At 68.0% G+C, this 11,862-nt stretch overlaps 1 protein-coding gene across 1 annotated transcript in view; it reads right to left on the bottom strand.

Moving 5' to 3' along the window:
• Window positions 1–430: 430 nt before the first annotated feature.
• LOC311221790 (uncharacterized protein) overlaps window positions 431–11,862 on the bottom strand; it is a gene marked incomplete at its 3' end in the record, with an annotated part of 35,770 nt that continues 24,338 nt past the window's right edge. The window contains 14 exon segments of the mRNA XM_084307187.1: window positions 431–464; window positions 467–510; window positions 1,799–1,930; window positions 2,964–3,050; window positions 3,915–4,010; window positions 4,873–5,559; window positions 5,640–5,884; window positions 5,886–7,203; window positions 8,065–8,212; window positions 8,315–8,367; window positions 9,106–9,254; window positions 10,850–10,857; window positions 10,859–10,929; window positions 11,334–11,454. Of these exon segments, the coding sequence (XP_084163313.1) occupies window positions 431–464; window positions 467–510; window positions 1,799–1,930; window positions 2,964–3,050; window positions 3,915–4,010; window positions 4,873–5,559; window positions 5,640–5,884; window positions 5,886–7,203; window positions 8,065–8,212; window positions 8,315–8,367; window positions 9,106–9,254; window positions 10,850–10,857; window positions 10,859–10,929; window positions 11,334–11,454 (3,193 nt within the window).

Genomic DNA, 11,862 nt, shown 5'->3' with positions numbered 1-11,862 from the left:
CCCCCCACCCCCCATTACGACCCCCCCCATCCCCATAAACCCCCCCCAACCTCCCCAGCACCCATGGGTGCTCCCAGCCCCTCCCAGCACCCATGGGTGCCCCCAGCTCCCATAGCACCCACACCCCCCCCACCCCCATCACCCCCCCCGTTACCCCCCCCCCACCCCCACCCCCCTCACCCCTCCTGCCCCCCCATGACCCCCCCACCCCCCCCTGCCCCCCCCCAGCACCCATGGGTGCCCCCTGCCCCTCCCAGCACCCATGGGTGCCCCCAGCTCCCGTAGCACCCACACCCCCCCCCACCCCCCATCACCCCCCCCGTTACCCCCCCACCCCCACCCCCCTCACCCCTCCCGCCCACCCCATGTCCCCCCCACCCCCCTGGCCCCCCCCCCCCGCCCCCCCCCAGCACCCATGGGTGCTGCTGACCGGCGAAGGAGAGCTGCTTGAGCCGGGCGTGGCGCTAGCGAGCGCCTCCTGCACCTTCTCGATGACGGCGCGCCAGGCACCTGCGGGGGGGGGGGGACACAGCACCCATGGGTGCCCCGCCTCACCCCCCCCCATCCCGTGCCACCCCATGTCCCCCCCATGCCCCCTCCCACCCCCAAATGTCCCCCCCATGTCCTCAATGCCCCCCCCATCACCCCCCCCATCACCTCCCCCATGTCCCCATAGCCCCAAGACCCCCCCAATGTCCCCCTGACCCCCCCACGTCCCAATGTCCCCGTGCCCCCCCCCATGTCCCCATAGACCCCCATGCCCCCCATGACCCCCCCATGTCCGCAATGTCCCCAAGGCCCCCCCCCGATGTCCCCATGCCCCCCCCGTGGCCCCCCCATGTCCCCAACACCCCCCCAGTCCCAATGTCCCCCTGTCCTCCCCGTGCCCCCCCCATGTCCCCATGACCCCCCCCGATGTCCCCAATGTCCCCAATGCCCCCCCATGACCCCCCTATGCCCCCCCATGCCCCCCATGACCCCCCCATGACCCCCCCAATGTCCCCATGTCCCCCCATGTCCCCAATGTCCCCATGACCCCCCCCAATGCCCCCCATGTCCCCAACACCTCCTGATGTCCCCCTGCCCCCCCCCACATCCCAATGTCCCCCTGCCCCCATAGCCCCCCCATGTCCCCATGACCCCCCCCGATGTCCCCAATGTCCCCGTGCCCCCCCCACGTCCCAATGTCCCCAATGCCCCCCCATGACCCCCCAATGCCCCCCCATGCCCCCCATGACCCCCCCAATGTCCCCATGTCCCCCCCCACGTCCCCAATGTCCCCGTGCCCCCCCCATGTCCCCATAGCCCCCCCATGACCCCCCCATGTCCCCAATGTCCCCATGACCCCCCCATGACCCCCCATGTCCCCATGACCCCCCCACGTCCCCAATGTCCCTATGACCCCCCCCAATGTCCCCGTGCCCCCCCCTGATGTCCCCATGCCCCCCCCACGTCCCCGTGCCCCCCCCCACGTCCCCAATGTCCCCATGACCCCCCCCATGTCCCCAATGTCCTCCCCATGTCCCCAAGTCCCCAATGACCCCCCCATAACCCCCCAATGTCCCCAAAGCCCCCCCCATGTCCCCATGACCCCCCCACGTCCCCGATGTCCCCGTGCCCCCCCCCCGATGTCCCCAATGTCCCCAAGGCCCCCCCCCAATGTCCCCATGACCCCCCCACGTCCCCGATGTCCCCGTGCCCCCCCCGATGTCCCCGTGCCCCCCCCGATGTCCCCAATGTCCCCGTGCCCCCCCCGATGTCCCCGTGCCCCCCCCGATGTCCCCGTGCCCCCCCCCACCGTCGATGGTGTCGGCGCTGACGCTCAGCCCGTCCTCGCTGCTGATCTCGAAGCGCAGGTGGGGGCGGCCGGGGGGGGGCTCGGCCGGCCCGGGGGGGGGCTCGGGGGGGGCCTCGTCCTCCGAGCTGCCACCTGGGGGGGGGGGGAGGGGAGCACCCATGGGTGGGCCTGATCCCATCCCGGGGTGGGGGTGGACCGGGGGGGGGCTCTACACCAAGCTGGGGGCACCCATGGGTGGCCCTGATCCCTTCCCATGGGGGGGGCACCCATGGGTGCTCCCTATATAAAGGTGGTGGCACCCATGGGTGCCCTCACACCAAGCCCGTGGCACCCATGGGTGTCTCCTATCTCAAGCTGATAGCACCCATGGGTGCCCCCTATATAAAGCCAGTGGCACCCATGGGTGTCCCCTATATAAAGTCAATGGCACCCATGGGTGCCCCTACACCAAGATGGTGGCACCCATGGGGTGCCCCTACACCAGCTCATAGCACCCATGGGTGCCCCTACACCAAGCCAGTGGCACCCATGGGTGCCTCCTACCTCAAGCTGTAGCACCCATGGGTGTCCCCTATATAAAGTCAATAGCACCCATGGGTGCCCCTACACCAAGCCAGTGGCACCCATGGATGTTCCCTACCTCCAGCTGATAGCACCCATGGGTGCCCCCTATATAAAGTCAATGGCACCCATGGGTGCCCCTACACCAGCTCATAGCACCCATGGGTGTCTCCTACCTCAGGCTGGTAGCACCCATGGGTGTCCCCAACACCAAGCCCATGGCACCCATGGGTGGTCCCTGCCTCAAGCTGATATCACCCCATGGGTGCCCCTATAAAAAGCCAGTGGCACCCATGGGTGCCCCCCACCTGAAGCTGGTGTCCCACAGGGGTGTCCCCCACCCCACCCCCACCCTGATGGCACCCATGGGCGACCCTGAAACCAAGCTGGTGGCACCCATGGGTGCCCCCCTACCTGAAGCCAGTAGCACCCATGGGTGTCTTCTACCACAAGCCGGTAGCACCCATGGGTGCACCCACCTGAAGCTGGTGTCCCCCAAAACAGGTGTCTCCCACCCCACCCTGGTAGCACCCAAGGGTGCACCCACCTGAAGTTGGTGTCCCCCACCCTGCCCCACCCCGGTGGCACCCATGGGTGCCCCTACCTGCACAGGCGGCCCAGGGGGGCTCCAAGGCGCCGTCACTCCGGGGGGGGCTGCAGCCAGGGGGAGGGCGACGGGCCCGGGGGGGACCTGAGGGGAAAGGGGTCAGGGGGGGGGTCAGCACCCTGGGGTGCTGGGTGCCCCTGGATGGGTGCTGGGTGCCCAGGGTGGGTGCTGAGTGCTCAATGAAGGGTGCTGGGCACCCATGGGTGGGTGCTTGGTGCCATAGATGGGTGCTGAGTGCTCAGGATGGGTGCTGAGCACCCATGGGTGGGTGCTGGGTGCCCAGGATGGGTGCTGCGTGCCCATGGAAGGGTGCTGAGCACCCATGGGTGGGTGCTGGGTGCCCATAGATGGGTGCTGAGCTCCCATGGGTGGGTGCTGGGTGCCCATGGTGGGTGCTGGGTGCCCAGGATGGGTGCTGAGCACCCATGGGTGGGTGCTGGGTGCCCAGGATGGGTGCTCAGGATGGGTGCTGAGCACCCATGGGTGGGTGCTGGGTACCCATGATGGGTGCTGAGCACCCATGGGTGGGTGCTGGGTGCCCAGGATGGGTGCTCAGGATGGGTGCTGAGCACCCATGGGTGGGTGCTGGGTGCTCAGGATGGGTACTGGGCACCCATAGATGGGTGTTGAGCACCCATGGGTGGGTGCTGGGTGCTCTAGGGTGGGTGCTGGGTGCTCAATGAAGGGTGCTGGGCACCCACAGATGGGTGCTGGGTGCCCAAGGATGGGTGCTGGGTGCTCAGGATGGGTGCTGGGTGCCCAGAGTGGGTGCTGAGCACCCATGGGTGGGTGCTGGGTGCTCAGGATGGGTGCTGAGCACCCATGGGTGGGTGCTGGGTGCTCAGGATGGGTACTGGGCACCCATAGATGGGTGTTGAGCACCCATGGGTGGGTGCTGGGTGCCCAGGGTGGGTGCTGAGCACCCATGGGTGGGTGCTGGGTGCTCACCCGTAGCTCCCGGTGTCGCTGAGGTCCTCGGGCTCGTCCTTGACGTCCGGCAGGTCGCGGAGCGGTGGCGGCGGTGGCACGGGGACCTGGCCCAGCCTGCGGGTGCAGCGTCACCCATGGGTGCTCGCAGCCAGCTCCTCCAACGCCGAGGAGGGCCGGGAGCACCCGCGGGCCCAACTGGGAGAACTGGGACGGACCCAGCATGGTGGGCACCCATGGGCCCAACTGGGCCCAACTGGGAGTACTGGGATGGTCCCACCATGCTGGGCACCCATGGGCCCAACTGGGACGGTCCCACCATGGTGGGCACCCATGGGCCCAACTGGGCCCAACTGGGAGTACTGGGATGGTCCCACCATGCTGGGCACCCATGGGCCCAACTGGGACGGTCCCACCATGGTGGGCACCCATGGGCCCAATTGGGCCCAACTGGGAATACTGGGATGGTCCCATCATGGTGGGCACCCATGGGCCCAAGTGGGCCCAACTGGGAGTACTGGGATGGTCCCATCCTGGTGGGCACCCATGAGCCTTACTGGGCCCAACTGGGAATACTGGGAAGGTCTCACCATGGTGGCCACCCAGGGGCCTTACTGGGCCCAACTGGGAGTACTGGGATGGTCCCACCATGCTGGGCACCCATGGGCCTTACTGGGCCCAACTGGGAATACTGGGAAGGTCTCACCATGGTGGCCACCCAGGTGCCTTACTGGGCCCAACTGGGAATACTGGGATGGTCCCAGCATGGTGGGCACCCATGGGCCCCACTGGGCCTAACTGGGAGTTCTGGGATGGACTCATGGTGATCACCCATGGAACCAACTGGGAGTACTGGGACGGACCCATTGTGGTGGGCACCCATGGGCCCAACTGGGAACACTGGGATGGTCCCACCCCACCCTGGTGGGCACCCCTGGGTGCTGGGGGCCACCCTTGGGTGCCGTTGGCCGTGACTCACCCGGTGGCCAGCCCGTCCTTGGTGTCCCCTTCCTCATCCTCGGCAAGCTCCAGCTTGGGCCTCTTGGCACCCGGACCCAGCGTCTCCCCGGGGGGGCGCTTGGGTGCCCCCCCCTTGGGTGCTGGGCGCCCCGACGGGTCCCCAGGGTGCTCCCCCCCCCCCAGGCGGCCTCGCCCAGGGCGGCTCTGAGGCGGGTGACGCGCCCTTGGGTGCCGGTGGAGAGGGCGGCGCCGCGGCGGGTGGCGTCGGCGTGGTGGGGGCCATGGGTGCCGTTGTGGTGGGCGGGGTCTTCATGGGCGGGGTCTTTGTGGGTGGGGTCTCCGTGGGCGGGGTCTTCATGGGTGGGGTCTCCATGGGTGGGGTCTTCGTGGGCGGGGTCTCCGTGGGCGGGGTCTTCATGGGCGGGGTCTTCATGGGTGGTGTGGCCGTTGGTGGCATCTCCAAGGACGTGGTGGCCATCGATGGTGCACCCATGGGTGCCACCTCCATGGGTGCCATCCCCGTAGGTGCCCCCTCCATGGGCGCCCCCTCCATGGGTGCCCCCTCCATGGGTGCCCCCTCCATGGGTGCCAAGCCCATGGGTGCCAACCCCATGGGTGCCCCCCCCATGGGTGCCACCCCCATGGACGGCGCGCCCATCGTTGACGTCCCCGTAGGCGCCCCCTCCGGCGCCCACCTCCCCCTCCCCTCCTCGGGGCACCCCGGGGTGGCCGTCCCTCGCCCCCCGCCCCCCGGCGGGGCGCCGGCCGGGGTCTTCGGTCACCCACTGGGTGCCCCCGTTGACCCCCGCCCCCGCCGCCATCTTGGCGCCGTCCCTCGCCATGTTCTTGAGGACGAAGTCGACGATCTCCGAGGGCAAATCCTCGGCGGCGGCGCTGGGGGGGGTGGGGGGGCACCGGGGGGGGGCCCCGGGGGGGTCCCGTCCTGCCTCCCCCTCCCCCCCTTGTCCCCGTCGTCCACCCCGTCCAGTTGGTCGATGTGGGGCAGGGGGAGGGGGCAGGGGGCCGGGGGGGGGCGGCTCGCGGGTCACCACGGTGCGGGCGAAGCGGTAATAGCGCCCCCGCGCCCCCCCCCGCGCCCCCTCCTCGTCCTCGCTGCTGTCCCCCGGCCCCGTCCCCGTCCCCGTCCCCGTCTCGGGGGGGGGGACGAGGAGCCCGGCGGCCAGGGCCAGCTCGGTGACGTCCAGTTCGTCCAGCGCCAGGTCCGGGCCACCCGGCGGGGACAACGGCTCCAGCGGGGACGGCGGCGTGGCGGGTGGGCGGGGTCCCGTGGGTGACGTTGGCCCCGTGGGTGACGTTGGCCCCGTGGGTGACGTTGGCCTCACGGTTGACGTTGACCCCAGGGGTGACGTTGAGCCCATGGGTGACGTTGGCCTCAGGGGTGACCTTGATCGCGTGGGTGACGTGGATCCCATGGGTGACGTTGACCTCATGGTTGACCTTGACCCCATGGGTGACCTTGACCCCACAGTTGACCTTGACCCCATGGGTGACGTTGACCCCATGGGTGACGTTGGTGTCACGGTTGACGTTGACCCCATGATTGACGTTGACCCCATGGGTGCCGTTGACCCCACGGTTGACCTTGATCCCATGGGTGCCATTGATCCCATGGGTGACGTTGACCCCATGGTTGACGCTTGTCCGAAGACCGTTGGTGGCCCGTTGGGTGACAATGGCCCGTTGGGTGACAATGGCCCGTTGGGTGACGACGGCCCGTTGGGTGACGACAGCCCGTTGGGTGACAATGGCTCATTGGTTGACGATGGCTCATTGGGTGACGCCGGCCTGTTGGGTGACAGCACCCCATTGGTTGCCCTTGCCCCGTTGGGTGACAGTGGCTTGCTGGTTGACGTCGGCCCGTTGGGTGACGTCCAGTTGGGTGACGCCGGCCCGTTGGGTGACATTGGCCAGTTGTTGGGTGACGTTGGCCTGTTGTTGGGTGACGCTGGCCCGTTGGGTGACATCCAGTTGGGTGACGCCGCCCCGTTGGGTGACGGTGGCCCATTGGTTGACGTCCAGTTGGGTGACGCCCCATTGGGTGACATCGCCCCGTTGGGTGACGCCGCCCCGTTGGGTGACGCCCCATTGGGTGACGCCCCGTTGGGTGACGCCGCCCCGTTGGGTGACGCCCCATTGGGTGACGCCCCGTTGGGTGACGCCCCATTGGTGGACGCCCTGGCCCCCACGGGTGCCGGGCGGGTGCCCCCCGGGGGCCAACGGGGGCCGCGGGTGACACCGGCGGGGGACAGCGCCCGGCGCGCCCGGCGGGGGGGGGGGAACTCGGGGTCCCCCACGGTCAGGATGTGGTGGGGGACCGGGGGGGCGCTGCCTGGGGGGGGGGGGGGACAATAAAAGGGGGAGGGGGGGTTATGGGGACGCCGGGGGACAAAGGGGTGTCCCTGTCCCCCCCCCCCCGTGACCCCAAATGGTCTCCGTGGCCCCAAAGACCCCCCCTGACCCCAAAGGGTCCCCAAAGCCCCCCCCATGTCCCCCATGTCCCCAAATGTCCCCAAAGCCCCCCCCTTGACCCCAAAACGTCCCCAAAGCCCCCCTGTGCCCCCCACGTCCCCAAATGTCCCCGAATGTCCCCAAAGCCCCCCCCGTCCCCAGGTGTCCCCAAATGTCCCTAAATTTCCCCAAATGTCCCCAAAGCTCCCCCTTGACCCCCCCTCCCCAAATGTCCCCAAATATCCCCAAAGCACCCCCCCCATCCCCAAATGTCCCCAAAATGTCCCCGAATGTCCCCAAAGCCCCCCTGTGGCCCCCCCTGCACCCCCCACACACCCCCCATCCCCAAATGTCCCCAAATGGCCCCAAAGCCCCCCCCACATCCCCACAGCCCCCCCGTGCCCCCCCCATCCCCAGGTGTCCCCAAATGTCCCCAAATGTCCCCAAACCCCCCCCATCCCCAAATGTCCCCAAATGTCCCCAAAGCCCCCCCCACATCCCCACAGCGCCCCCGTGCCCCCCCCATCCCCAGGTGTCCCCAGATGTCCCCAAATGTCCCCAACCCCCCCCCATCCCCAAATGTCCCCAAAGCACCCCCACATCCCCACAGCCCCCCCGTGCCCCCCCCATCCCCAGGTGTCCCCAAATGTCCCCGAATGTCCCCAAAATGTCCCCAAAGCCCCCCCCATCCCCAAATGTCCCCAAAATGTCCCCAAATGTCCCCAAATGTCCCCAAGCTCACCGGGGGAGGGCAGGGGGCGCGAGGAGCTGCCTGGGGGGGGCCTCCGGGTGGGCGAGAAGCCGGGGGGGGCCCGGGGGCGGGCGCTGGGGGGGCCCCGGGGGGTCTCGGGGGGGGGTCCCGCCGCCGGGGCTGGGGGGGGGCCCCGCTGCTGCCACCTGGAAGGGGGGGGGAAATGGGGGGGGTCAGGGGGCACCCAAGGGTGTCCCTGCAACATCCTGACCCCCCCCCATGGAAAGGGACCTAAGGGTGCCCCCCACCCCCCCAAGTGGGGGGTCCCATAGGTGGGGTCACATGGGTGGGGGTCTCATGGGTGGGGGTCTCATGGGTGGGGGTCTCATGGGTTTGGGGTGTCCTATGGGTGGGGGGGGTCCCAGGGGTGGGGTCCCATAGGTTTGGGGGGTCCCATAGGTGGGGTCCCATGGGTGGGGGTGTCCCATGGGTGGGGTCTCCCATAGATGGAGTCCCATGGGTGGGGGGTCCCATGGGTGGGGTCCCATAGATTTGGGGTGTCCCATGGGTGGGGGGTCCCATGGGTGAGGACCTATAAATGGGTTCCCATGGGTGGGGTCCCATGGGTGGGGGTCTCCCATAGATGGGTTCCCATGGGTGAGGGTCCCATGGGTGGGGGTCCCAAAGATGGGTTCCCATGGGTGGGGGTCCCATAAATGATATCCCATGGGTGGGGGTCTCCCATGGGTGGGGGTCCCATAAATGGGGTCCCATGGGTGGGGTCCCATAGATGGTGTCCCATGGGTGGGGGTCCCACAGATTTAGGGGTTCCCATGGGTGGGGGTGTCCCATGGGTGGGGGTGTCCCATGGGTGGGGGGTCCCATGGGTGGGGGTCCCATGGGTGGGGGTCCCACAGGTTTAGGGGTCTCCCATGGGTGGGGGTCCCATGGGTGCGTGTCCCATGGGTGGGGGTCCCATAGATGGTGTCCCATGGGTGGGGGTCCCACAGATTTAGGAGTTTCCATGGGTGGGGGTGTCCCATGGGTGGGGGTCCCATGGGTGGGGGTGTCCCATGGGTGGGGGTCCCTCACCGGGGGTCCCGTGGGCGATGGTCCTGTTCTCCTCGGGGCCGCCGGGCGCGGGGCCCCCCCCGGGGGGGCGGGGGTGGTGCTCCAGGATGCGGCAGCGATACCAGCAGCGGCGCCGCGCGTCACGCGTGCTCCAGTACAGCCGCCAGCACCTGCCGCCCAGTATGAACCAGTGCTCCCAGTACGCACTGGGAGGCCCCCCGGAGGCGATAGGTACGCTCCCGGGCCCTCCCACTTTGAACCAGTACCACCCAGTATGCTCCAGTGCCCCCCCCAGTATGCACTAGGACCTCATTTGAGCCCTCCCAGTATGAACCAGTGCTCCCAGTATGGACTGGGAGGGCCCCGGGAGGCGATAGGTACGCTCCCGGGCCCTCCCAGTATGAACCAGTACCCACCAGTATGGACTGGGAGGCCCCTGGGAGGCACTAGGAAAACTAACAGGCACTCCCAGTATGAACCAGTGCTCCCAGTATGGACTGGGAGGCCCCCGGGAGGCGATAGGAACGCTCCCGGGCCCTCCCAGTATGAACCAGTACCACCCAGTATGCTCCAGTGCAGCCCCAGTATGCGCTAGGACCTCATTTGAGCCCTCCCAGTATGAACCAGTGCTCCCAGTATGGACTGGGAGGCCCCCGGGAGGCGACAGGTACGCTCCCGGGCCCTCCCAGTATGAACCAGTACCACCCAGTATGCTCCAGTGCAGCCCCAGTATGTGCTAGGACCTCATTTGAGCCCTCCCAGTATGAACCAGTGCTCCCAGTATGGACTGGGAGGCCCCTGGGAGGCGATAGGTACGCTCCCAGGCCCTCCCAGCATGAACCAGTACCACCCAGTATGCTCCAGTGCCCCCCCAGTATGCACTAGGACCTCATTTGAGCCCTCCCAGTATGAACCAGTGCTCCCAGTATGGACTGGGAGGCCCCTGGGAGGTGATAGGTACGCTCCCGGGCCCTCCCAGTATGAACCAGTACCACCCAGTATGCTCCAGTGCAGCCCCAGTATGTGCTAGGACCTCATTTGAGCCCTCCCAGTATGAACCAGTGCTCCCAGTATGGACTGGGAGGGCCCCGGGAGGCGATAGGTACGCTCCCGGGCCCTCCCAGTATGAACCAGTACCCACCAGTATGGACTGGGAGGCCCCTGGGAGGCACTAGGAAAACTAACAGGCACTCCCAGTATGAACCAGTGCTCCCAGTATGGACTGGGAGGCCCTCGGGAGGTGCTAGGTATGCTCCCAGGCCCTCCCAGTATGAACCAGTACCACCCAATATGGACTGGGAGGCCCCTGAGAGGCACTAGGAACACTAACAGGCACTCCCAGTATGAACCAGTGCTCCCAGTACACACTGGGGAGGCCCCCGGGAGGTGCTAGGTACGCTTCCAGGCCCTCCCAGCATTAACCAGTGCCACCCAGTATGCTCCAGTGCCCTACCAGTATGAACTAAGATCTCATCTAAGCCCTCCCAGTATGAGCCAGTGCTCCCAGTATCCCCCACTACAACCACCAGTACAGCTACCAGCACCTATGGGTATCCCAGTATGGACCAGTAACCCCCAGTACGGACCAGTGCCTCCCAGTGCCCTCCCAGTCCCTTCCCAGTGCCCCCCAGCCACCTCCCAGTGCCCCCCAGCCTCCTCCCAGTGCCCCCCCAGGCCCCTCCCAGTGCCCCCCAGGCCCTCCCAGTCCCCTCCCACTCCCCCCCCACCCCCCTCCCAGTGCCTCCCAGTCTGTCCCAGTGCTTACTGGTAGCCCGACTGGGAAGAGGCGCCCGTCGCACTCCGACAGCTCCGTCAGCGCCCCCAGGCTGTCAATGCGGATGGAGCCTGCGCCCCCCCCCCCCCCAGTCAGCACCCACAGCACCCATGGGTGCTGCCGGCGCCGCCCCCACCCCAAAACACCCCATGGGGACCCCAAAAACACCCCAAAAGACCCCAAAACACCCAGGGGTGCCCCCCAGCACCCCAAAACCCCCCGTAGGGACCCCCCCCAATCCCCATGGGGACCCCAAAAGCACCCATGGGTGCCCCCTGTCCCCCCCAGCACCCATGGGTGCCCCCCAGCACCCAGACACCCCCATAGAGACCCCCAAACCACCCCATGGGCACCCCTAAACCCCCCCATCCACCCCCATAACCCCCCTTTGACTGCCCCCCTTCCCCCCCTGGGACATCCCATGCAGCACCCATGGGTGGCCCCCACCCCCACCCCAGCACCCATGGGTGCTCACCGATCATCATGTTGACGGCCTCGGGCTCCAGCCCCCCCAGGAACTTGCGCTTGAAGCTGATCCCTGCGAAGTCGACGTAGACGCGCCGCAGCACCGCAAAGTCCTCGCCCTGCACCAGCTCCTGCACCCGCAGCACCCATGGGTGCTCCGTGGCGGGGACCCCGACGCACCCCCTCACCCCCCCAAACCCTCCCTGCACCCTGAGACCCCCCTGTAGGGACATAATTACACCCCAAACCCCACCCCAGCACCCCCAAAAGCCACCTCCCAGCACCCTGACCCCTTCCTGAGCACCCCCAGCACCTTGAACCCGTATCAGCACCCATGGGTGCTCATCACCCAACCACCCCTACTCCTCCCCAACCCCTTCCTCTAACCCATAACCCCCCTACACAGCCCCCATTACACCCCAAACCCCACCCCAGCACCCCAAAACCCACCTCTGAGCCCCCTTCCCTCCCCCCACCCACCACCCAGCCCCACAGCACCCATGGGTGCTCACCACCCAACAACCCCCTACTCCACCCCA

The sequence above is a fragment of the Netta rufina genome (genome assembly GCF_964035555.1).
Source record: "Netta rufina genome assembly, contig: SCAFFOLD_141, whole genome shotgun sequence".
Classification (NCBI taxonomy): domain Eukaryota; kingdom Metazoa; phylum Chordata; class Aves; order Anseriformes; family Anatidae; genus Netta; species Netta rufina.
This window is presented reverse-complemented; position numbering and strand designations above follow the sequence as displayed.